General features: G+C 46.3%; 1 protein-coding gene across 2 annotated transcripts in view; it reads right to left on the bottom strand.

Moving 5' to 3' along the window:
- Nucleotides 1-27,580, bottom strand: part of MTIF2 (mitochondrial translational initiation factor 2) — an 85,180-nt gene that overhangs the window by 462 nt on the left and 57,138 nt on the right. For both annotated transcript variants that reach the window (XM_068232546.1, XM_068232547.1), the window contains 4 exons: nucleotides 18,352-18,516; nucleotides 15,554-15,694; nucleotides 9,913-10,103; nucleotides 1-36 (listed from right to left, as the gene is read on the bottom strand). The exon at nucleotides 1-36 is cut by the window's left edge and continues 462 nt beyond it. In XM_068232546.1, the coding sequence (XP_068088647.1) occupies nucleotides 9,931-10,103; nucleotides 15,554-15,694; nucleotides 18,352-18,516 (479 nt within the window). In that variant the 3' untranslated portion in view covers nucleotides 1-36; nucleotides 9,913-9,930. The remainder of the gene's footprint in view (nucleotides 37-9,912; nucleotides 10,104-15,553; nucleotides 15,695-18,351; nucleotides 18,517-27,580) is intronic.

The following is a 27,580-nucleotide window of genomic DNA, read 5'->3' as shown; positions in this document are numbered from 1 at the left end:
ATAGTACTGCTGCCACAGATACAACTGATACATTCGCTGCAAAGACAAAATATCACTGCATTAAACTCAATACAATCTACATAAGAGGAGTAATAATAATGCTAATATTTGTACAGCGATTTTCTCCTGTTGGACTTGGAGCTTGCGAGGGAACCAGCAGAGCGCACTCTGTACACAATAGCAGTGTTAGTGAGTCTTGCCCAATAACTCCTTACTGAATAGGTTCAGGCTTACCGAATAGGAAAAGCTGATATTTGAATCCAGATCTCCTAAAGCAAACCTGAAGCGGAAAAAACCCCTATGAAATAATGAACTGTATGTGTAGTATGGACAATGAATGGAACTTTTTTTTTAATATTGCATCATTCTGGAATGTTTGCAGTTTAGAAACCACACTGTCTTAAAGAGAGTCTGAAGCGAGAATAAATCTTACTTCAGACCTCATATATAGCAGGGGCACGTGTGCCCCTGCTAAACCACCGCTATCCCGCGGCTTAACTGATCCCCTGATCCCCTCCGTAATGCGGGGAAGCACTTCCTGGTTGGGGCAGGGCTAACCGCCGCAGCCCTGCCCCACGCGCGTCTCTGTCAGCGCGTATCTCCGCCTCTCCCCCGCCCCTCTCAGTCTTCCTTCACTGAGAGGGGCGGGGGAGAGGCGGCAATGCGCCGCTGAGAGACGTGACTGGAGGCAGGGCTGCAGCCGTTAGCCCTGCCTCCAGGAGCGACCAAGTCTGCGACCAAGTGTCGCAGTGGGGGATTTGGGGGTGAAGGGACCCCCGTTTAGCGGCGCTATTGCGGCGGTTTAGCAGGGGCACACATTCCCCTGCTAACTATGAGCTCTGAAACGAGATTTATTCTCGCTTCAGAGTCTCTTTAAGTGGTTAATTCTGCTTTGTTTTATAGCTTAACACCCGCTATCGCCCATAGGCGTCAGCAGGTCTTAAGTGGGTTACCATGGGGCCTTTCCATGTCAGTTCACGGAGGGTGTCTCCGTGAACAGCCAGAGAGCCGCCGATCGCGGCTCGCTGGCAAAATGGAAATCCCCGCTGTTTACATGATCGGCGATCCCCGGCCTCTGATTGGCCGGGGATCGCTGTCATTTGATAGGCTGAAGCCTATCCTACAATGCGCAGAACGGATATCCGTCCTGCGCACAGCCAGAGCGAGAGGACGGAAGAGGTAGGGAGGGCGGAAAACGCTGCTGAGGGGGGCTTTGAGGAGCCCCCCCCGCTCGGCCACACAGAGCGGCGGCGATCAGACCCCCCCAGCAGGTCATCCCCCTATTGGGGAAAAAAGGGGGTGAAGTCTGATCGCCCTGCTGTATTCACGATCTGTGCTGCGGGCTGCAGAGCCCACGCAGCACAGATCTCTAAAACACAACCCGGTCCTTAACCACTTCCCGACCGCCTAACGCACAGAGGCGGCCGGGAAGTGGAGCCCTGAAGGACCGGCTCACCCACAGAGGCGGCGGTCCTTCTAAGGGCATGGGCGGAGCGATCGCGTCATCCGTGACGCGATCCTCCGCCGGCGCCTGTCACCGCTCGCCCGCCGCAACATCCCGCCGGCTATACGGAAGCGCCGGCGGGATGTTAACCCCGCGATCGCCGCATACAAAGTGTATAATACACTTTGTAATATTTACAAAGTGTATTATACAGGCTGCCTCCTGCCCTGGTGGTCCCAGTGTCCGAGGGACCACCAGGGCAGGCTGCAGCCACCCTAGTCTGCACCCAAGCACACTGATTTCTCCCCCCCCTGCCCCAGATCGCCCACAGCACCCATCAGACCCCCCCCTGCCCACCCCCCAGACCCCTGTTTGCACCCAATCACCCCCCTAATCACCCATCAATCACTCCCTGTCACTATCTGTCAACGCTATTTTTTTTTTATCCCCCCCCCTGCTCCCTGCCCCCTCCTGATCACCCCCCACCCCTCAGATTCTCCCCAGACCGCCCCCCAGACCACCCCCCCTGTTTACTGTATGCATCTATCCCCCTGATCACCTGTCAATCACCCGTCAATCACCCCCTGTCACTGCCACCCATCAATCAGCCCCTAACCTGCCCCTTGCGGGCAATCTGATCACCCCCCCACACCAATAGATCGCCCACAGATCCGACATCAGATCACCTCCCAAATCCATTGTTTACATCTATTCTCTCCTCTAAACACCCACTAATTACCCATCAATCACCCATCAATCACCCCCTATCACCACCTGTCACTTTTACCTATCAGATCAGACCCTAATCTGCCCCTTGCGGGCACCCAATCACCTGCCCACACGCTCAGATTGCCCTCTGACCCCCCCTTATCAATTCACCAGTGCATTAATTACATCTGTTCTTCCCTGTAATAACCCACTGATCACCTGTCAATCACCTGCCAATCACCTATCACCCATCAATCACCCCCTGTCACTGCCACCCATCAATCAGCCCCTAACCTGCCCCTTGCGGGCAATCTGATCACCCACCCACACCATTAGATCGCCCGCAAACCCGCCGTCAGATTACCTCCCAAATGTATCGTTTACATCTGTTATCTTCTCTAAACACCCACTAATTACCCATCAATCACCCATCAATCACCCCCTGTCACTGTTACCTATCAGATCAGACCCTAATCTGCCCCTTGCGGGCACCCAATCACCCGCCCACACGCTCAGATTGCCCTCAGACCCCCCCCCTTATCAATTCGCCAGTGCATTAATTACATCTGTCCTTCCCTGTAATAACCCACTGATCACCTGTCAATCACCTGCCAATCACCTATCACCCATCAATCACCCCCTGTCACTGCCACCCAACAATCAGCCCCTAACCTGCCCCTTGCGGGCAATCTGATCACCCACCCACACCATTAGATCGCCCGCAAACCCGCCGTCAGATTACCTCCCAAATGTATCGTTTACATCTGTTATCTTCTCTAAACACCCACTATTTACCCATCAATCACCTATCAATCACCCCCTGTCACTGTTACCTATCAGATCAGACCCTAATCTGCCCCTTGCGGGCACCCAATCACCCGCCTACACGCTCAGATTGCCCTCAGACCCCCCCTTATCAATTCGCCAGTGCAATATTTACATCTGTTCTTCCCTGTAATAACCCACTGATCACCTGTCAATCACCCATCAATCACCCCCTGTCACTGCCACCCATCAATCACCCCCTGTCACTGCCACCCATCAATCAGCCCCTAACCTGCCCCTTGCGGGCAAACTGATCACCCACCCACACCAATAGATCGCCCGCAGATCCGACATCAGATCACCACCCAAGCGCAGTGTTTCCATCTATTCTCTACCCTAAACACCCACTAATTACCCATCAATCACCCCCTGTCACTGCTACCTATCAGATTAGACCCCTATCTGCCCCTAGGGCACTCAATCACCCGCCCACACCCTCAGAATGCCCTCAGACCCCAGCCCTGATCACCTCGCCAGTGCATTGCTTGCATCTATTCCCCCCTCTAATCACACCTTGAGACACCCATCAATCACCTCCTGTCACCCCCTAGCACACCTACCCATCAGATCAGGCCCCAATTTGCCCCGTGTGGGCTCCTGATCACTCGGCCAAACCCTCAGATCCCCCTCAGACCCCCTTCCGATCACCTCCCCAGTGCATTGATTGCATCTATTTTCCCCTCTAACCACCCCCTGAGACACCCATCAATCACCTCCTGTCACCCCCCTAGCACTCCTATCCATCAGATCAGGCCCAATACAACCTGTCATCTAAAAGGCCACCCTGCTTATGACCGGTTCCACAAAATTCGCCCCCTCATAGACCACCTGTCATCAAAATTTGCAGATGCTTATACCCCTGAACAGTCATTTTGAGACATTTGGTTTCCAGACTACTCACGGTTTTGGGCCTGTAAAATGCCAGGGCGGTATAGGAATTCCACAAGTGACCCCATTTTAGAAAAAAAGACACCCCAAGGTATTCTGTTAGGTGTATGACGAGTTCATAGAAGATTTTATTTTTTGTCAAAAGTTAGCGGAAATTAATTTTTATTGTTTTTTTTTCACAAAGTGTCATTTTTCACTAACTTGTGACAAAAAATAAAATCTTCTATGAACTCGCCATACACCTAACGGAATACCTTGGGGTGTCTTATTTCTAAAATGGGGTCACTTGTGGGGTTCCTATACTGCCCTGGCATTTTAGGGGCCCTAAACCGCGAGGAGTAGTCTAGAAAACAAATGCTTCAAAATGATCTGTGAATAGGACGTTGGGCCCCTTAGCGCACCTAGGCTGCAAAAAAGTGTCACACATGTGGTACCGCCGTACTCAGGAAAAGTAGTATAATGTGTTTTGGGGTGTATTTTTACACATACCCATGCTGGGTGGGAGAAATTTCTATGTAAATGGACAATTGTGTGTAAAAAATCAAACAATTGTCATTTACAGAGATATTTCTCCCACTTAGCATGGGTATGTGTAAAAATACACCCCAAAACGCATTATACTACTTCTCCTGAGTACGGCGGTACCACATGTGTGGCACTTTTTTACACCCTAAGTACGCTAAGGGGCCCAAAGTCCAATGAGTACCTTTAGGATTTCACAGGTCATTTTGCGACATTTGGTTTCAAGACTACTCCTCACGGTTTAGGGCCCCTAAAATGCCAGGGCAGTATAGGAACCCCACAAATGACCCCATTCTAGAAAGAAGACACCCCAAGGTATTCCGTACGGAGTATGGTGAGTTCATAGAAGATTTTATTTTTTGTCACAAGTTAGCGGAAAATGACACTTTGTGAAAAAAAACTATTAAAATCAATTTCCGCTAACTTGTGACAAAAAAATAAAAACTTCTATGAACTCGCCATACTCCTAACGGAATACCTTGGGGTGTCTTCTTTCTAAAATGGGGTCATTAGTGGGGTTCCTATACTGCCCTGGCATTTTAGGGGCCCTAAACCGCGAGGAGTAGTCTTGAAACAAAAATGACCTGTGAAATCCTAAAGGTACTCATTGGACTTTGGGCCCCTTAGTGCAGTTAGGGTGCAAAAAAGTGCCACACGTGGTATCGCCGTACTCGGGAGAAGTAGTATAATGTGTTTTGGGGTGTATTTTTACACATACCCATGCTGGGTGGGAGAAATACCTCTGTAAATGACAATCTTTTGATTTTTTTACACACAATTGTCCATTTACAGAGGTATTTCTCCCACCCAGCATGGGTATGTGTAAAAATACACCCCAAAACACATTGTACTACTTCTCCCGAGTATGGCGATACCACATGTGTGGCACTTTTTTGCACCCTAACTGCGCTAAAGGGCCCAAAGTCCAATGAGTACCTTTAGGATTTCACAGGTCATTTTGAGAAATTTCGTTTCAAGACTACTCCTCACGGTTTAGGGCCCCTAAAATGCCAGGGCAGTATAGGAACCCCACAAATGACCCCATTTTAGAAAGAAGACACCCCAAGGTATTCCGTTAGTAGTATGGCGAGTTCATAGAAGATTTTATTTTTTGTCACAAGTTAGCGGAAATTGATTTTAATTGTGTTTTTTCACAAAGTGTCCTTTTCCGCTAACTTTTGACAAAAAATAAAATCTTCTATGAACTCACCATACTCCTAACGGAATACCTTGGGGTGTCTTCTTTCTAAAATGGGGTCATTTGTGGGGTTCCTATACTGCCCTGGCATTTTAGGGGCCCTAAACCGTGAGGAGTAGTCTTGAAACGAAATTTCTCAAAATGACCTGTGAAATCCTAAAGGTACTCATTGGACTTTGGGCCCTTTAGCGCAGTTATGGTGCAAAAAAGTGCCACACATGTGGTATCGCCGTACTCAGGAGAAGTAGTATAATGTGTTTTGTGGTGTATTTTTACACATACCCATGCTGAGTGGGAGAAAGATCTCTGTAAATGGACAATTGTGTGTAAAAAAAATTAACAAATTGTCATTTACAGAGATATTTCTCCCACCCAGCATGGGTATGTGTAAAAATACACCCCAAAACACATTATACTACTTCTCCTGAGTACGGCAATACCACATGTGTGGCACTTTTTTGCAGCCTAACTGCGCTAAGGGGTCCAAAGTCCAATGAGCACCTTTAGGCTTTACAGGGGTGCTTACAATTTAGCACCCCCCAAAATGTCAGGACAGTAAACACACCCCACAAATGACCCCATTTTGGAAAGTAGACCCTTCAAGGTATTCAGAGAGGGGCATGGTGAGTCCGTGGCAGATTTCATTTTTTTTTGTTGCAAGTTAGAAGAAATGGAAACTTTTTTTTTTTTTTTTTTCTTCTCACAAAGTGTCATTTTCCGCTTACTTGTGACAAAAAATAATATCTTCTATAAACTCACTATGCCTCTCAGTGAATACTTTGGGATGTCTTCTTTCCAAAATGGGGTCATTTGGGGGGTATTTATACTATCCTGGAATTCTAGCCCCTCATGAAACATGACAGGGGGTCAGAAAAGGCAGAGATGCTGGAAAATGGGAAAATTCACTTTTTGCACCATAGTTTGTAAACGCTATAACTTTTACCCAAACCAATAAATATACACTGAATGGGTTTTTTTTATCCAAAACATGTTTGTCCACATTTTTCGCGCTGCATGTATACAGAAATTTTACTTTATTTGAAAAATGTCAGCACAGAAAGTTAAAAAAATCATTTTTTTGCCAAAATTCATGTCTTTTTTGATGAATATAATAAAAAGTAAAAATCGCAGGAGCAATCAAATAGCACCAAAAGAAAGCTTTATTAGTGACAAGAAAAGGAGCCAAAATTCATTTAGGTGGTAGGTTGTATGAGCGAGCAATAAACCGTGAAAGCTGCAGTGGTCTGAATGGAAAAAAAGTGGCCGGTCCTTAAGGGGTAGAAAGCCCTAGGTCCTCAAGTGGTTAAGTGGTTAATGACCTACTGAACATTCCTGCAGTAAAACCTTATCTCAAGCTGTCTCACGGTTTCTTGGCTGTTTAACCACCCTGGCGTTCTATTTAATGCGCCAGGGTGGCTGCTGCGCAGTATTTTTGTGAATTTTTTTTTTCTAAATCATATAGCTAGCCTAGTGCTAGCTACATGACGCTGTAACACGGCAGGTAGCAGTGCATCGGTGGCGATCGTCACCAACACGCAGCTACCAAACTAGCTGCGTGTTTAAAAAAAGAATTAAGAAAATCGGCCCAGCAGGGCCTGAGCGGTGCCCTCCAAGGAGGTTAAGTGCTTCAAAAAACAGGACTGTATTCCACCCAATGGGTCGAGAAGCTCTTTTGCGTAGATAACTGAAGTGTTTTTAACTCTTCCTGTACTAGAAACAATATGATACTCTCTTCGTTGCCACAAAAGTTCTATTTCTTAGCTGCACTACACATGCAATTCATTATCTCATAAGTTTATTTTTGCTTCAGGTGTGCTTTAATCATTACACTATCCTGCCACCTGTAATGTCTCCTCTCCAATAAATACCCAGAACAAACTACAGATATCAGGATACAAAAAAAACAAACAAAAAACCCGCATAACGTAAATAAGACTTTGGCCTCGATTCATAAAGCGTTACCGCATGAGGTAATGCAGAAAAAAAAACAGATGACTTTTACCAATCACTTAAAGCTGTTACCGCATGGAAAGCTGAAATTACCCACCAGTGAGGTAAATTACCGACTTGTGCGGTAAATGCCTAAACACATAGGTAAATGTCAATTCATAAAGAGAGGGATTACCTATGACTTGACAGGAGTAGAGAGCCAATACAAACAGCCCGTCTCCTGCAAGTCTTGCTGATCGGATGTTGATAGAATGCAATTCCTTCTCGGGAGGGTCAAGCTTTTCTACCGCCCAAGCAGCGGAGGAGAGAGAGTGCGGAACAAAGGATATTTCCCCTGCAGCCTTCAGACGTTATAACCCTTTAGGTTCCTGTTTGAAGATGCGGAGGAGCTAGTGGGGAAAACACCTAAGCATGGTGTATTTAATGTTTCTTGGAGTTCATGTAAGCCGTGACAATAAAATAAAATGCTAAGAAAGACTAATAGATTCAGAGGGAACAGAGTAACTACAGCAAACATGTACATTCCAAAGGGATGTCTGGGGATGCCTCTTACTATTGTAAAGCCCTCACTGCACGGAACAAAACAGCAACAGCTCCACACTGCTCTGTGGTTACCAAACAGTTTTTTCAGTGTATTTACAAACTTCTACCGCACCAGTGAACATTTTTATGAATTAGCAAACAAAAGTCTAAAATACCGAATGAGGTATTTTAACGATCTGATTTTTTTTAATCACACAGCCCTTTATGAATCGAGGCCTTTGACTGGAAAGGTCTACCATTGAATATTGTCATTACTGGAAACTAAAATTCTAAGGATCTATTTGTAAAGTTGGTGCAACAGCTTTATTTATCCAGGGGTTATGGCTTCCATGGAGAACAGGAGTGATTATGTCAAACACAGTTTTGCACAGATCACTAGTGGTATTCTGAACTAACCTGGTGCCAAACATTTGGTGTCTTTGAATGTTGACCTTTAGGGCCTGTACACAATGGCTGCATTGCGCTGTGATTTAAAATCACGTGATTTTTTAATTGCGAAGCCCTCCTGAAAATAAAGCAAACCGCGAGGCACAGTGGTGCAATGCAATTTTTTATTTTCAGATTAAGAAAAACGCATTGCAATGCAGCCAGTGTGTACAGGCCCTTACTGTCTGTGGATGTTCCTTGGAATAATGGGGATCAAACTGTGTTTTACTTTCACTGTTAATACTTCTGCAACACTTTGCCTTTGAAAGCAAAAGGTGCAACTGCTGTGCATACCAATAGACTTCAAAGTCCATATGTATGCATAGAACTTGCATTCATTGCATTTTAACACAATGGAATGTTAGTGATTTATGGTTTGCATTGCCCCAACTTGTGCTGCCGGAGTGCTCTGTTCGCACCACACTCAAAAGACTGGCATTGCCGGCAAATTGCGCCGCTACGGGGATGCGTCTTGTCTCTCCCGTTATGATGTCTGAAGGTGAATTGGAAGGGAGCGCTTCGAACACGCCACCTGCAGAATGCTCTTGAACTTGTCCATGGTCTGCTGCTAGAGCATGATTGGCCAGTGAACCATTGAGTTCTGACCAGTTACGAACCAACTGCACTAAGTACAGCCACTCCCTTGGAATTGGGCCAGCACTCCATAGGCTGATGGCCGCACTGACAGCAGCCACAGCAAATCAGTAAGTGCAGTACTTGGGACACACAATATAGGCTGTCCCAGTAATACTAATGGGCAGCTCTCTGTGTGCATTTTGAATGTGGCTAATGGGGAAACTAACACAAAGGTAGCAAAGGTAACTGATTTCTGATTGATTTGATTAATTGTTTGGTGTAGAAGTGTCTCTATATGTCCTAAAGTTTTTATATGTTGTGTATTGGTGATGGAAAAATGAACAGTTCCTTAAAGGGTACCGGAGATGAACTATACCATCTGTCAGGTTTTATACTTACTTGGGGCTTCCTCCAGCCCCCTTGAGGCTGCTCGGTCCCTCGACATCTGGAAATATTACTTTCTGGTCCTCGGTCCTCCATTTCTTTCTTCTGCATGTCTTCTCCCCACCACTACTTTTATGCCAACGAAGAACCTCCAACCATTTATCCAAAAAGGACTGCATACCACACTTTATAGGGAACCTGAGATGAACTATGGCAGGTTTCATACTTACCTGGGGCTTCCTCCAGACTCATTGAGGCTACTCGGCCCCTCGACATCTCCCCAGGCTGCTCCTTTCTCCCGCAGGATGGCCGAAGAGAGTGGATGATCCAGCCAGGCTTGACATTCAGTCAGAAGATATATTTCTGCCCAGCTGGACTAGCAAAAAGGCATTGTTACCACAAAGTGTTCTGAAGTCATTGTGACTACATGAACGGCTAAAGTACTTACTGAGGTATGAAGAGAGGATTAGAATCCAGGATCCCATGAAGTCGTCTGTGGCACAGTCTTCTCCTCAAAGCAAACAATTTCATCTCCAACTTCGATGCCAAACTCAATGTCTTCTAGACTAAGGCCACAATCCACCCCAGTCTTCACTGACTGCACATCATTCTTGTGGTGCTTCATGGATGATAAGGACCCTGTGGAAGGAATGGAAGTGAAGTGGAAAGTCACCCAGTTTTTTTTTCTTCTTCTGCTTTCCTCTCCACCCACATGACGTAGAGCATATTAGAGACACCAAATTAGAACTAAACACAGTTTAGAAAGTGCACAAAAATTGTTTAACCTCCTTGCCAGTCTAATTCCCCCGGCAAGGAGGCAGCACAGCACTTTTTTTTTTTATTTATTTTTTTTTAAATCATGTAGCGAGCCCAGGGCTCGCTACATGATGGCCGCTGAGCAGCGGCAGCTCTGCAGCCACTCCGATTGCTTCTGTCCATCAATCTCCACACTGAGTTGTAAAAGTATTCAGTGGCCATAAAGTCATTAGCCTGTGTGATAAGAATCTAGAATCCCTTTTGCTGAAAAGGGAACGTCTAGAACTTTTTTTCAAAATGTGATGTTTTTGTTTTAGGGTTGTACATCAAGTCTTTAGAACTTTGCTGCAGTGTGAGACAGGTGTTTTTTGCGAACCCTAGGGAGCAGGGACAGTGTACAAATTCCAAAGTGTGTGTGATTCATTATCTGTGTGGTGGACACATGCAGTCAATATAACAATGCTGTGAGAGCAGAATACGTTTTTTTCCTCCATGCCTTATGCTGTCAGTCTCTCAAACTTTTCCTCCCACAGCCCCCCTGTGGCACCTGGGCCCCCCTGCGGAGGCATCCCTTGCAGGGTCTATTGTTATATCCCTGGTTTTCTGCAAAACATGTACTGTTGGTGGGCCTTGAGGACAGGGTTGGGGAACTCTGCACTAAGGCATTCATGCAGAGGAACAAATACAACGTTCTGGAATGGCCATCTCAGCCCCAGACCTGAATATAATTGAAAATCTGTGGTGTGAGTTAAAGAGACTCTGTAACAAAATTTTAATCCAGTTTTCTTCTATCCTACAAGTTCCTATACCTATTCTAATGTGATCTGGCTTACTGCAACATTTTTTACATGCCCCCTCTGTGAAATAACTCAATGTTTCTTCATTCTGTCGGATTTGTCGCCTTCTATCCGGAAGGGGCTGTCTCCTCAGTAATGAGGACATGTTATGCACGCCTCTTCAATGCCCTCCGGTGTGGTGTGTTTACATTGCACATCCTCCGTTCTCTTAGCTTTGTTTCTGTGAGGTAGATAAGTGAGGGAGCTGCGGAGACAGAGAGTGTGACAGGCAGAGGGTGGGAGAGCCTGTGTAACGAGCTGCAGGCTCCGATGTACTAGCCTGTCACGCTTCTTTGGATCACATCGGCAGGAGGACAGAAGGTAAATACTGGCTTCACACTATACATCTGGCTGCAATACTTGTAAGGTTACAATGAATAATCTTTGTATCTGTCCGCCTGCGATCCATTGAAGCGTGACAGGCTAGTTCATCAGAGCCTGCAGATCGTTACACAGGCTCTCCCAGCCTCTGCCTGTCACACTCACACTGTCTCCGCAGCAACCCTCCCTTCTCCACCTCACAGAACGCTAAGAGAACATAGGATGTGTAATGTAAACAGCCGGCTCAGAGAAGGCAGCGGATTACGATCCAGCAGCACGAGAGGGCATACAGCACATACTCTAACCTCCTCTCGTGCAGTGCTGAGATGTCCAGCGGACTGACGTACTTCCGGTTTTGGCAGCCATTTTTTTTGTTTATAAACAAACTTTTTTTATGAGGTTTAAAGGGGAACTGAAGAGAGAGGTATATGGAGGCTGTCATGTTGATTTCCTTTTAATCAATACCAGTTGCCTGGCAGCCCTGCTGGTCTATTTCTCTGCAGTAGTATCTGATTAAAACCAGAAACATGCATGCAGCTAGTCTTGTCAGATCAGACTTCTAAGTCTGAACCACTGAAACACCTGATCTGCTGCATGCTTGTTCAGGGGTATGGCTAATAGTATTAGAGGCAGAGGATCAGCAGGGCTGCCAGGCAACTGGTATTGTCTAAAAGGAAATAAACATGACAGCCTCCATATACCTCTCTCTTCAGTTCCCCTTTAATGCGGCGGTGAGGGGCGAAATTATGACAGAGGGGAATAGGAGATTTCCCCGAACACATAGTGTGTGTGTGTGTGTGTGTGTGTGTGTGTGTGTGTGTGTGTGTGTGTGTGTGTGTGTGTGTGTGTGTGTGTGTGTGTGTGTGTGTGTGGGGGGGGGGGGGGGGGGGGGGGTCGCCTTATACTCGAGATAGTCCAAAATTTCCCCACTTATAGCCAGGAATGGGGGAGGCACCTCTTTCTGTCCCCTTTCCTGTAATACAAAGCAGACAGCTTACTGAAAATCCCCCTCCCTCCCACCACCACGCAAAGGAGCCTCTTGTCTCTCTCTCTCCCCCCTGTGCAATCACTAAAGTGGAAGCTTCTCACTTACTAATCCTTCCCAGCGCAACTCTCTTCTCCCTGTATTCACGCTGGCTGGGCTGTGTGTGCATCAGCTCACAGCTACGGGTCCCGATGTCGTGTGATTTCATGTATCACATGACATCACTGTAGCTTATACATACAGCCCAGCGTGAATACAGGGAGAACAGGTCTGCGCTTGGATGGATTAGTGAGTGAGAAGCTTCCACTTTAGCGATTACACAGGGGGGAGAGATACTGTAGAGACAAAAGGCTCCTTTGCGTGGTGGTGGGAGGGAGGGGGATTTTCAGTAAACTGTCTGCTTTGCAGCGCTGGGATATCTCAGTGAGTGATGGCTTCTGCTTCAGAGATCACACAGAGGGGGGAGAGGTAGAGAGAGCAGGGCTGCAGTCTGAGCCCAACACTCTTTAACATATACATTAACCAACTGGCTGTAGCGCTGGAATCCTCCCCAGCTCCAGGCCTCCTCCTGCATGACCGTGAGGTGAAGTTCCTGCTGTATGCAGATGACCTTGTGCTGCTCTCCCCAACAGAGAAAGGACTACAGGACAGCCTGTCAGTATTGGAGACTTTCTGTACCACATGGGCACTGCCCATCAACCCAAAGAAGACAAAAGTGATGGTGTTCCAGAGGAAGAATGGAAATAAAACCCCCACCTCCTCATTTATATTAAATGGCTCCCCACTGGTGTCCACTAACAGCTACACCTACCTGGGGCAGGAGATCAACCAATCAGGAAGCTTTAAACCAGCAATACAGGCCCTGAAAGACAAAGCCTGCAGAACATTTTATGCCATCAGAAGACAGCTTTACCACCTAAAACCACCAGTGAGAGTGTGGGCAAAGATATTCGACAGCATCATCACCCCAATCCTGCTCTATAGCAGTGAGGTATGGGGCCCGGTCACCTACCCTGACCAATCAAAATGGGACTCCAGCCCAACAGAAATCTTCCATCTAGAGTTCTGCAAGTATCTCCTCCAAGTCCATCGAAGCCCTTCAAACTCAGCCTGCCGGGCAGAGCTAGGCAGATTCCCACTATGGCTTACTATCCAGCAGAGGGCACTCTCATACTGGGCGCATATACAGAGCAGCAACCCCAGCACTTACCACCATAAAGCCTCACTGAGCCAGGGTGGCGAGGCCATACCACGCGCTCTCAAGCAAAGCATCAGCAGCCAGCCCAGCCAAGGACACCAACACAGGCTGACAAAAGCCCAAATAAAACGGACCATAGAAAGCTGCAAGGAACGATACATAGAGGAATGGAGAAGTGACAAAGAATTCCAAGAAACTTGCTGTCTATCAATCACTACAGAGGGAGTACACAATGGCTCCATATCTGGAGAGGCTACATCACCACAAAGACAGACAGGCCTTGAGTTAGTACCGTCTGAGTGCCCACAGCCTGGAGATAGAGACAGGGCGGCACAGACAGACATGGAAGCCCCGGGAGGAGAGACTGTGCAGACAATGCGACCAGGAGGTCTTGGAGGATGAGGCCCACTTCCTGCTACACTGCAGCAAATATGCACGTGTGAGGACTGCCCACTTCCAGAGACTCTCCGCCCACATCCAGGATTTTACCTCCACAGATGAGGAGAGGAAACTCTACATCCTACTGGGGGAGGAGGAAACAACCGTGCAAATAGCTGCCCGATATGTCACAGCCTGCCACCAACTGAGAGGAACATGATACCACATGGACTGTATTCCCCCCAATACCCTATGGACTGTATATCCCAGTCCCCCATGCTGTCCCTTACATCCTCCACACACCTATGGACTATATACCCCAACCCCCTTTATCCTTCCCTTATTCCCACAATAACCCCCCCCCCCCCCATGTTAATGTTTTGTTTTGCTTTGGCAATGCTAAATGTATTTGGTCCTCCCAATAAAGCTTTTTTGGATTTGGATTTGGAGAGAAGAGGCCTCTTTGCATGGTGGTGGGAGGGAGGGGGGCTTTTTAGCAAGCTGTCTGCTTACACTGCTGGGAAGGGGAGACAGAGGATAGCTATTGCCCACAAGTGACTGCACAGGCAGGGGGGCACAGGGGCCACACAGCAGAATCCACACAGCCAGGGTGACACAGAAGCCACACAGCCAGTGGGACAGAGGACACACTACTAGAGGGGCCACACAGCCAGGGGGACAAAGGGGCCACACTGCTAGAAGGGCCACACAGCCCTTAACTTTGCTGTACAGACTTATACTTGAGTAATTAATAAATTCCTGTTTAAAAGGGTCAAATATTGGGGTCAACTTATACATGAGGTCGACTTGTATCCGAGTATATATGGTATGTTTTTTTTATGCTGCATTTTTAAATACAGATTTAGCGCTATATAAATACTAAGGAATAATAATAATCATGTAGACCATTGAAAAAGTCATGTGCTGGTTGGGAGTTAGCATTTGCCTCTCCTTGTGATTCATTTGTTGAATTACTGGATTTCAGCCAGGCCCGTTGAAAGCAATATGGCCTTATATTCTGTAATTAGAGAAACACTTTATAGAAATATTCCACTTCCAATGGAAATATCTGCACTGCAACCCCCTCCACTCCCCCCAGTATCTATATATGATATAATACACAAACTAGAACCTGCTAGCATTCTAAGGTGCCCAGTCTGAGCTGAGGCCTGACACAACATCCAGTCGCATGTCTCTTCCAGTAGCACTCTGGGAAATGTGTACATCACCACGCCTCCTGTGTCTGTGCTCATAGTCATGTGTGCATAGATCCAGTACTTCCTGACTAGCATCTGCTACAAGACAAGACCTACATGCAGATGGAAGGCCAGCCTCAAAACAGGGCCTCTTGCTCTGCCGTTGCAATAACTGCAGAGCTCTGTGAGCCGGTCAGGAGACGATTTCATGCCCTGATGACTCCTTTAAGTGGGCAAAGACTGCTGGTACGCAAGTGGTTAAACAGAAGATGAAAAATGATCTACTAAAATGTTACTTGTGCAGTGGAATTACAATAAACTTGGGACACCACTTAGCAAATACAACTAAATAAAATACAGAGAACTACAAAGTCAAAAGGCAAATCCATACATCTGCCCATAAAAGATGCAGGACTTACCTTCCCAGATAACATTATTATTGCGGAGTAGCCTAAATTTCAGTTTCTTTTCCAGAACACCTTTCTGAACTCTGCAGCCGGCCACCTGGACATCCTTCTTCCCAGCTGTGACATCAAACAGAGCCAGGACAGACGCCACACCTGGAGGAAAACACAATACTCTGTGTTACCGGGTACCGGACAGTTACCAGCAGCAGGCTTACATGGAAGGATACCAATGTCACATGCTGCAGATTATGTTACTTCAAGCACCACCGTCACTGAATAAGGAGGCTGCAATATTTAACCCCTTCTAAAAAAAGGACTAAGACACTATTCTGGCCAATTCACCAGCATTAGGTAAGAGAGACACCTGAAACAAGCATACAGGCTGTGGAGTCAGAACAGCTGATCTGCATAGTTTGTTCAGCGACTCAAAGTATTAACCACTTGCTGACCGTGCACTCATACCGCGCGTCGGCAAAGTGGCAGCTGCAGGACCAGCGACGCAGTATTGCGTCGCCAGCTGCAGGCTGATTAATCAGGAAGCAGCCGCTCGCGCGAGCGGCTGCTTCCTGTCAATTCACGGCAGGGGGCTCCGTGAATAGCCTGCGGGCCGCCGATTGCGGCTCGCAGGCTAAATGTAAACACAAGCGGAAATAATCCGCTTTGTTTACATTGTACGGCGCTGCTGCGCAGCAGCGCTGTAAGGCAGATCGGCGATCCCCGGCCAATCAGCGGCCGGGGATCGCCGCCATGTGACAGGGGACAGCCTGTCACTGGCTGCACAGGACGGATAGCGTCCTGTGCAGCCCCGATCACCGGGGATGAGCAGATAGGAGAGGGAGGGGGGAATTTCGCCGCGGAGGGGGGCTTTGAGGTGCCCCCCCCCGCAACATGCCAGACAGGAGGAGCGATCAGACCCCCCCTGCACATCATCCCCATAGGGGGGAAAAAAGGGGGGCGATCTGATCGCTCTGTGTGCCAGCTGATCTGTGCTGGGGGCTGCAGAGCCCACCCAGCACAGATCACAAAAAATAACGCTGGTCCTTAAGGGGGGGTAAAGGGTGGGTCCTCAAGTGGTTAAAGTGAAGAAAACTGATGGGATAAAAAATTATATTTATCCTCTCACTCCTAAAATGACTATTTTTTTTTTGATATCTCATTGTTTTATTCTATGTTTAAAAATGTACAAAGTAGATTGAATGTTTTGTTGCCTCTGCTCAGTGGCAGCCTATTAAAGGATACCGCAACTGAAAAAAATGATAGCTGCAGTGTGGGGGGTTAAAAGTACATACCATCTGCTCCTCCTGCCCCCCTCCGTCTGCCGCCGTTAGTCTAATATACATCCCGGTGTCCAGCGACTTTCTTGACCCCTCACCCGGACATACTGCGCCCTGTGTGCAGTATGTCCTCCCCTCTTCACTTCACTTTTGGCCGGCGCATAGCGAGCGGCTCAGAAGCACGCTGATCCCTCTGTCTCCTCTGGGCTGCGTGTGCACTCCACTACACCAAGCGTCACATGATTAGCATGTGACGATCAGCATGTGGTATGTACTTTTAACCCCCACACACTGCAGCTATCATTTTTTTCGGTTGTGGTATCCTTTAAGTTTCCCAGAGTTACAATACATGAACTACTGACCTTTTTTTTAATCTCCCTGAACTTTTATGGCTGTAATCTGCTTATCAGTGAAGATTACTATATCCCTGACAAGGTGCAGACAAGACAGAAGCTGTCACTTCCATGCCTAAAAATTAACTCTTTCAGGCATCAAAATACAAGTAAAACAGCCTGGTTATTAATATGTTTTGCACTATACATACACAGACTTATCTCATCATGCCACACGTTGCCTCAGGTACACTTTAAAGGAAATGAGCAAAACAAAATACGCTGTACAGCAGGCGGGGTCCGTTGCCACTAAGAAGCTATTCATGAAATTAATGGCAATAAAATCTGGGCCCTAATTCACTAAAATGTGGTACCTGAGCACAGCGCACAGCAATTATACCGTTACTACCAGTGACAGTGTAGCGCAAGTCGCCTAATAAGCGTGACGTAGGTTGCACTAATTAGACAATTTGCGCTATTCTGTCAGCGATAGTTATGGTAAAATTGCCTCGTGCTACCTGCTCAAGGTAATCGTACCGCAGTGTAGTGCATCAGGTCCCTAGTCTACTTCCTGTCCAGCAGGAAGTATGTCACTGGGCTCGGGGTGGCGGCGCTATGCATATGACGCTATTGGCTCTCTCTCCCCCGCAGGGTCATATAAATTACTATTTTTTTGTTGCGGTGCGTTGCAATGGGGGCGGAGCATCACATCGCAAACGCACTGGCCAGGTATAAAACCGCCTTAAACTGAACATTAAAATGTGAGACACCGTTATGTTTAGTTTACCTTTAGAGAAACAGATACAATTGATTATCTCATGAGTTTATTTTCACTTCAGGTTTGCCTTAGGCCTCATTCCAACTATCCGTGCTGCCGTGTGCATTTTCAGTAGCGCATATAATGTGCGAAAAGCAAGAACGGTAGAAGTGCATAGACAGCCCTTCTAGCGTTCCCATCATATGCGCTGCGCGGAAGTGCGATGCGCTGTCACCCTGCTACATACATTTTTCAAGAATCGCAGCAGTGACCCATTCACTGTAATGAATGAGATCAGCAGCACAGATGGTGTGCGATCGTATGCATTGCCTTAGAGATGAAAAATGTTGCATCAGTAACAATCTCCTATAAATAAGCCCCTCAGTGTCACCACACAATACAGGAAGATGAAGCGGCTATTGTTACAAGCTCAAGCAACCAACGCACCTTTCACCACCTCCTCTGTTACTGGCGGGAGCTTACTGCTGAGTACTTCTTTCAGATCTTCAACAAGGTGGTAAATGATCTTATGCAATTTGATGGGGACATTCTTCTTGGCTGCAAGTTCCTGCGTGGCTTTGTTCGCATTCACATTGAATCCATATATGTAACCTGGACACAGAGAGAAGAGGTTGTGACTATTATACTAGTATTACAATCCACAACTAATGTACTCCCTACACACTGGACTGCCAGAAATGACTGAGGTGAGTTCTTTGTACCCAACACCCTAAAGAGGGTTAAAGCTACTAAACAGTCTGAAAATCTTTCTGCAACCGCTCCCCCTGTATTCGTTCAGACTGACCCAGTAACAAAACCAAAGCTTCATTTTGCCACAGTCGTTGGAAAGAGTGTTATTTCATACTTTAAGGGAATCTGAAGTGAAAATAAATGTATGATATAATGAATTGTATGTGTAGTACAGCCAATAAATAGAATATTAGCAGCACACAAACATGTCTCATATTGTTTCCAGTGCAGGAAGAGTCAAGAAACTTCACTCATCTATGCAAAAGAGCTTCTCTGAGCTCTCCGACCAGTTTAGCTGGCTACAGTGCTGTTTTCTGAGGCACTCATACTTCAAAGAAACAATGACAGACAGCTTGAGATAAGGTTTTATTGCAGGGCAGTTTAAAGGGTCATTAACTCTGCTCTGTTTCATAGTTTAAAATACAGTGTGCTTTGTAAATTGCATATATGAAAGAATGATGCAATGCTATGAAAAAAAACATGAGACTCTTTTCTTTGCTACTGATGTTCTATTAATTATCCGTACTACACATACAGTTCATTATATCATACATTTTTTTCGCTTCAGTGTCACTTTATTTATCAGTCTAACGCCAGGTCCAGACGGACTACCCGCTGAGTATTATCACTGTTACTCGCACCCAATTTCTCTTCATTATTCAATCATGTATATAAGGGTCAATTCTTACCTGAAGGGCTGTGGAGTCAGTACAAAAATCATCCGACTCCAACTCCTCAGTTTATGAAACCACCGACTCCAACTCCAACTCCAGGTACCCAAAATTGCTCCGACCCCTCGACTCCGATTCAAACTCCGACTTCACAGCCAAGTGAACATGCTGCCAGTAGTTGAGGCCTTTTGCAAAAAGTGTCTGGTATGGAGGAGCCTCTTTCATTTATAAGCACAGTTAATCTATTCAAAATGATCTTTTTACCCACATTTATATGCATTTTAACCTCCTTAGCGGTATGGACGAGCTCAGCTTGTCCATTATCGCCGGAGGGCGCCGCTCAGGCCCCGCTGGGCCGACTTTTGTTAATTTTTTTTAAATTCGATCGCCGCCGCTACCTGACGCGAAAGAAGTCCCCCCCCCCCCCCCGCGTGCACAGCCTGGCCAATCAGTGCCAGGCAGCGCTGCGGGGTGGATCGGGACTCCAGATGACGTCATCACGATCGTCGCCATGGCGACGGGGGGAAGCCCTAAAGGAAATCCCGTTCAGAACGGACGGGCTAATGCGCCGGCGGTGATCGAAGGGTAGGGAGGGACACCGCAGGGAGGGGGGAATCATGTAGCTAGCGCTAGGCTAGCTACATGATTTAAAATAAATAAATAGTGCTGCGCTGCCACCCTGGCAATGTTGATAAAACGCCAGGGTGGTTAAACCCTTTCAAATACATTCTTTAAAAATCTACATGCTATGATCTCAAATTTTATATGGGGTTTGGCTCTAACAAATATACAATTATACTGTATGCAGCTGTATTGGTAACTGTGCGGTAGTGGTTTGCTCGCGATAGCTATAATCTCGCAATGGGTTCTGAAGTGGATAGACTGGGCTCCTTTGAGCGACTCACTCTGCTGGTGTTCAGTGTAACTTCCAATGATGGATGTTGCATTAGAACACATTAAGGGGTTGATTCACTAAAGAATGTAGCGCGAGTAACCTCCTGTTACTCCCACTATTTCCACAGCGGGCTTTAAATGTAATAGGCTGCACGCTGCACTCCTTATTTGGAGGAAGGGGACTTAAAGAGGAACTCCAGTGAAAATAATGTAATAAAAAGGTGCTTCATTTTTGCAATAATGATGTATAAATGATTTAGTCAGTGTTTTCCCATTGTAAAATCTTTTCTCTCCCTGATTTACATTCTGACATTTACCACATGGTGACATTTTTACTGCTGCCAGGTGATGTCACTGGAAGGAGATGCTGCTTACGTTTTTGGCAGTTGGAAACAGCTGTTATTTCCCACAATGCAGCAAGGCTTCCACAGGGTGATGTCAGTACCTCAGTGATGTGAGGCGCTGACATCACACTGTGGGAGGGGTTTCACCACAAAATCAGCCATACAGAGCCCCCTGATGATCTGTTTGAGAAAAGGAATAGATTTCTCATGGGAAAGGGGGTATCAGCTACTGATTGGAATGAAGTTTAATTCTTGGTTACGGTTTCCCTTTAAGTTGCTAGCCTGCACTACCTGCAGCATAGTGTGCACTCCTGTGATTATGCGCGCTATGCAGCCAATAGCGCGTGCAGCCAGTTACATTTAAAGCATGCTGTGGAAATAGCACGATTAACAGGAGGTTACTCGCGCCATTTTCTTTAGTGAATCAACCCCTAAGTGTGAAAGGGCCCTAAGAGTATGGAAAGGGGACAGGGTTCCCTCAATTACTAGAAACCAATGACTATATAAATATTAAATAATAATAATGTCCTCCTCCTCCTCTATCGTATGACATACAAAAATCGTAACTGCCCAGGCATGGTTGTGAAAATATGGGCGCTCGGGTATAGCAAGAAATAACTAGTCCTGATCCCGAATAAAAAGATGCAGAAGCAGCCATAGAGATTAGGTGTGACACCATCACAACAAGACTTAATAAAATCTACAAATACTCGTAAAACCACTTTTTTCATTCTTCTTTTACTGCCTCAGCACAGTTGACTCTGATCTGGTACTCAATACATTGTTCCACCCAGATCTACCATGTATACTAGATGGATATTAACCACTTCTGCCTGCAGTGTTTCACCTTATGCATCCGAGCAACTTTCACCTCCCATTCATTCGCCAATAACTTTATCACTACTTATCACACCGAAATGATCTATATCTTGTTTTTTTCAGCCACCATTTAGGCTCTCTTTGGGTGGTACATTCTGCTAAGAATTATTTTATTCTAAATCCATTTTAACAGGAAGATTAAGAAAGAAATGGAAAAAAATCATTATTTCTCAGTTTTTGGCCATTATAGTTTGAAATTAATACATGCTACCGTAATTAAACCCCATGTATTGTATTTGCCCATTTGTCCTGGTTATTACACCATTTAAATTATGTCCCTATCACAATGTATGGTGCTGATATTTTATTTGGAAATAAAGGTGCATTTTTTCAGTTTTGCATCCATCACTAATTACAAGCCCATAATTTAAAAAATAACAGTAATATACCTTACTACATACATATTAGAAAAGTTTAGTCCCTAATGTAACCTTTTTTTCCCCAAAAAAATAATAATTTGTGTAGCTATTGGGGAGTGTGGGAGGAAAGATTAATTTTAACAGTAAAAAAAAAAAGTAATGATCTGGAAATTTTTTATTTCCAGATGTTATTTTACTATTTGGCCACAAGATGCCCTCGGAGGTTACTTTTGCACATGTAGTATTACTACACAAATGGAAGTAAAGCATGGATGGGGCAGAAGGTGATTTATGAAAGACGGAGCCATCTCGCTGACTGTGTCGGTCTTTCATACAGGGACTTAGATCAATGAATGGGATCAGTGTTCCCATTCATTGACCTCTGGGCTAACGGCAGGCGGCGGGAGTGCACAATCAGCGGCAGCAAGGCAGGCTAACCCTGATGACTCCTTTAAGTGGTTAATATCTCAATGCATGTTTTATATTTTTGGAAATGTGCTTGAATGTATGCAAATGTGGATTAATAGATAAAGAAGCATGTTATATAACATACATAAATACATAAATATTGTTGGTGACTATGTTAAGAGTGATTTGTTAAAAAAGAAGCGTCAGTCTGTAGCATGGTAATGCTATTTTAGTTTTAATGAAAGACACCACCGGGTTAATTTTGCAGCATTCTAAGTAAACCCAATCATTTTCCAGAATGACTTGTCATTGTTAAACGTATAAATGTCATAGCTGGGTTGTTTTTTTTGGAGAAGGATGTTATTTTAATGTGTTATCTATGGAAGCATCAAACAGGTGCAGAATATTAAAAGTGAACCTGAGATGCTGTAAAGGGCAGAAATTCTACAATCTTGGGGCTTCCTCCATCCCCCCGGGGCATACTATGCATGCGCGGTTCGCGTGCACCCTCGTAGCCAGGAGCGTTTTGTGCCTGCGCAGTACTACGGGAGCATGACGGGGAAGCACGCAAAGCCACACCGTGCTGACTGGCCCTGACTGGAGGACTTTTCGGGGCCAGTTACAGAAGATCCAGGAGGCTGAGAGGGACAGCAAGGGAGCGATAAGCCTGGAGGAAGCCCCAGGTATATACAATTTTTTTGCCCTCCCCGTCTCATGTACACTTTAAGCCCCGTACACAGATATGAGGACGGTCGCTCACTGGGATCTGAACTCAATCCCTCTGGCAAGAATTTGGGGGCCGAGTGCTGTACAAATATGCAGCTTAGCAATGTCTTCTATTACTATGGAGGTGGGCGGAGGCACGAAGCATGGGGCATTAAGGGTAAGAAGGAGAACAATCGTCTCAGCCTAGACAAGATCATCTGGCACTCCAAGTTGCAACCATGGGATTGCCATCCTGTATATGTACACACCCTTACCTTAACTTGTGGTAACAAGTAGCCCAGTATTTCCCCCCTGCCCCTTTCCTTGTTAATTGTTGTGGCCAGGACTTTCAGACCTGTATTTTCTTGGCATTTCCTTTCCTCAAGGTGTCACTTACCACAGGGTAAATTGCTGCAATTGGGAATGTCATGAACAGTACACACATTACTCAGTGCACTCAGTGTTGCTTGAGACTCGTGTATAAGTCGATCCCTATACTTTTATTTAGTGAGTCTGACCTACATTTCTAGACTTATAGTAGAGTATATACAGTATATATTTTGACAAAATCCTGCTAAGTAGTGTGGTTTAATTCAGGAAATATCAACATTTGCTGTGGCCCAATTAGATCAATCAAAATATCAGTGCAGCCAAACGAGCGGGCAGAAGGGAACAGTTATAATTTCCTGTTCCGGATGGCTTCTCTTCCTTCACCGGCAGCTCTGAACTTCTGCCATTTCTTCTGGGTCCCGATCACATGATATGATGTGATTGTGATCCAGGAGACCGTGTCAGCATTACAGCACCAACCGGTGGTGGAAGAGACTCTTCCGCCACTGGGTGGCACTGTAACGCTGACATGGTCTCCTGGATCCCGATCACGTCATATCATGGACGGAGAAGACATGTCGGGATTACATCGCTGCTGTGGTTTTAGGAAGAAGAAGCCAATCTACCTGTCCAGACAGGTAACTATAAAAGCTCCCTGCTGCTCACACTGCATACCCTGCCAGGCTGGGGAGGGCACACATCAGGAAAAATATGGCCCTGCAGCCAAATAAAGTTTTACTTTATTTGGCTGCTAAAGGGTTAAAGAGGAACTGAACCAAAAAAAAAGTCACTAAATTGAGCTTCCTTATCCCTTTTAAATTAATGATTAGACACAAAGCACTTGAGAAAGGCAATATAAAAGTAGATATATTTGTGCAATACAACTATGAATAAAAGAGAATGGCAGGCTCCATCTTGCAGCTCTATCCCTCCATTTTGCAGCTCTCACTCCATGGGAGGTGCAGAGTCTGATTCTGTGGGCGGTGTTACAGTTGGAGTTATACATGCCCATTCACGCCCACAGAATAAGATTTGCAGCCCAGTGTCATGAGGTCATCATCAGTCGCCCTGTTACAGGAAAGTGACAGCTGTGGCTTCTGCTGCTGCCCTGCACTGTACTGGCACACGCCTTGATAAAGTATTATTATTTTTTCTCTAACTATGCCTCCTGTGGTGCGAGATCTTGTGCTGTCACCCTGTAGCTCCCCCCATTTGTTTTGTGCCAGATCCCATATCATGTCCTGTAGTCATGTAGCTCTCCCCTTTGGTATCTTGTCCGGCAGAGGTAGGGGGGTAACACTGCAGAGGGAATCCTTTCTTACATCATCCAGCCACCCTTGTCCTCCCCTGTAGGTAGCTTGACAGAGGGAATTCCCTCTTTTGTCACCACCCCCTGCAAGTCCCCCTTCTCCTACTAGTACATAGCGCATGGGCTAATTAAGCCTCATTTGAATCACTCGTGATTCAGGTCGGTGATCATCCCAGCTCTCATACACAAGAGGTTTGGCGCTTCACAGTGTAAAAAGGACTGTTATATGTTTTTAGTGGACATTTGTTTAGTTTTATATAGAGTGAAGCATTAACAGTGAAGCATATATATGTATTCATGTTTTTTTAGGGAAAAACTTGTTCAGTCCTTTTTAAACTGTGAAGCACCAAACCTCTCTTAGGCTCTATTCACACCTGCGTTTTGAAGGAGTGATTTTTCCGCAATTTCACGCGGAAAAATCACTAAACAGTGCTGTGATTTTGGCGTGATCGCGTTTTGCACTTCTATAGCACTGAAACGCGATCGCCTGGAAATCGCCTGAAAATGGTGCAGGCTACGCGTTTGGCGTTTTTGGGCGATTTGCAGCGATTAGCACAAATCACCCAAGTAAGGCTGGGCCCATAGGGTTTCATTACACTAGCGCTTTTAAAAAGCGCTAGCGTTTAGACGGTTTGCCGAAATCGCGGAAAAACACTCTAGTGTGAATGGGGCCTAAGTGTATATGTGAACTGATAAGGAGAGGGGGAGATTGTGTATCTAAAAGGGTTGCTTTTTGTCAAAAAACATTTTTCCTGAAATTAGCAAGAGTGAAGTAATATCAGTGAAGCATATGCGTGCCTGTCTTTTTTTTTTTAGTTGACATTTGGTCAGTTTTATAAAGAGTGAAGCATTAACAGTGAAGCATATATATATATTTATGATTGTTTTGGGGAAAAACCTGTTCAGTCTTTTTTAAACTGTGAAACGCCAAACCTCTCTCAGGCCTAGTGCACACCAAAAAACGCTAGCAGATCCGCAAAATGCTAGCAGATTTTGAAACGCTTTTTCTTATTTTTCTGCAGCGTTTCAGCTAGCGTTTTGCGGTTTTGTGTAGCGGTTTTGGTATAGTAGATTTCATGTATTGTTACAGTAAAGCTGTTACTGAACAGCTACTGTAACAAAAAACGCCTGGCAAACCGCTCTGAAGTGCCGTTTTTCAGAGCGGTTTGCGGTTTTCCTATACTTAACATTGAGGCAGAAACGCATCCGCAATCCAAAATCTGCAGCAGCCCGGGAGTATGCGTTTCTGCAAAACGCCTCCCGCTCTGGTGTGCACCAGCCCATTGAAATACATTACCCTAGCGGATCCGCACCCGCAAGCAGATCGCAAACAGCAGCGGAAACGCTCCGGTGTGCACTAGGCCTTAGTGTGTATGAGAATCATCGCAGCCCTGCTCACCTGCTGCACCTATTACCAGAGGCACCCCCCCTCCTCCTGGATTCTTCTATCTCTCAGGGCCCGTTTCCACTATTGCGGTGCGGAATCGCCAGTAATCACCGCTGATGAAATCGCATGCGGATGCGATTCCGCATGCGTATTTTGCCGCGATTTCGCATAGGTTAGGGTATATGCGACTTTAACCATGTCACTGCCTTTGTTAATTTACATTAGTTTCTATGCGAAATCGCGGGAAAATACCCTTGCCAAATACGCATGCGATTTCCCTATTCAATGCATTGCGTGCGATTCGCATAGCGGTGTGCGAATTCTGATGGCTCTGCCGTGAAGATTTTTCCCGCACAGAAAAACGCTCAGCACTTCGGACAAGTGGAAACAGGCCCATCCACTTGTATTGGCTATGCGAATCCGCATGCAGACAACACATGCGGATTAGCGATAGTGGAAACGGGCCCTCAGGGGCTCTGGTGGTGAGATCTCTGTGCACCTGAGTTCCCAGCTCTGCACACCTGCTGCATCAATTACCAGAGGTTTCCCTCCCCTGCTGGATTCTCCTATCTCTCAGGGGCTCTGGTGGCGAGAGCTCTGTGTTCCGGAGTTCCCAGCTCTGCACACATTACCAGAGGCTCCCCTCCCCTGCTGGATTGGTGGAGGGGGTCCACACTTGTATACTAGGAGACACCCAAAAGGTAGCCATACTGGGCGTTCTGTTTACTCTTCTGGCCTGTCCTGTCTCTCTGCAAAAATCTGCTCTGCTCTCTCTTCCCTCCACTGTCTAATCTGATGTCCCTCCTTGTTCCACCATGCCCCTCTCCCTCCTGTCCACTCCACTGGTCTCCTTGCTTATCTATCGTCCCCAGCTGTCAGTTCGCCTCCCTCAGCTGTGCCTCTCTCACATGTGTTGGGCCTACACGAGTCGACCCTGCGGCTCGATTAGCCGCCGGATCGACTCCCGCCGGGTCCCCACGGCCGTCCGGATCGATTCCCGAATCAATCCGGTGGGTCATCGGACCTGGTGGATATTATCAATCGAGCCATCAGCGGCTCGATTAATAAGGAAAAAATGAATAGTGTACGTCCAGCATTACCTCTTGATGTTCCTCCTCCTTCCCACCACTCACTCCCCCCTGTCCACCCTACAGTCTCCTGGCTTATCTAGCCTCTCTCCACTGCGGGTGCTCGCTTCCAGAGGCGTATCTGGGCAATATAGCACCTATGGCAAACACTGAAATTGCGCCCCCCCCCCCCCCAACACACACACTTCAGCTAGTTTACTATCAGTACAGGCACAGAGTAACAGCTTGTAGTGGCTCGATAGTGTACTCGTCAAGGGCTCTGCCTCTGACACAGGAGACCTGTGTTAGAATCTTGGCTCTTCAAGTTCAGTAAGCTTCATCTACTCCGTAGCAGACCTTGGGCAAACACTCCCTAACACTGCTAGTGCCTATAGTGCTCGCCCCAGTGGCTGAAATGCTGGTGCTTTGAGTCTGCCAGGAAAAAAAGCATGATATAAATGTGTCTTGTCTCATAATGTACATACTGGGGGTGGCAGGAATCATCACACACTGCAGCTAGTTTACTATTAGTACAGGCCCAGAGTACCAGCTTATACTGTAAATTCTGGAGGT

This window comes from Hyperolius riggenbachi, chromosome 4 (genome assembly GCF_040937935.1).
Source record: "Hyperolius riggenbachi isolate aHypRig1 chromosome 4, aHypRig1.pri, whole genome shotgun sequence".
In the NCBI taxonomy this organism is placed as follows: Eukaryota; Metazoa; Chordata; class Amphibia; order Anura; family Hyperoliidae; genus Hyperolius; species Hyperolius riggenbachi.
The sequence above is the reverse complement of the archived record's forward strand: the minus strand, read 5'-3'. Positions and strand labels throughout refer to the sequence as shown.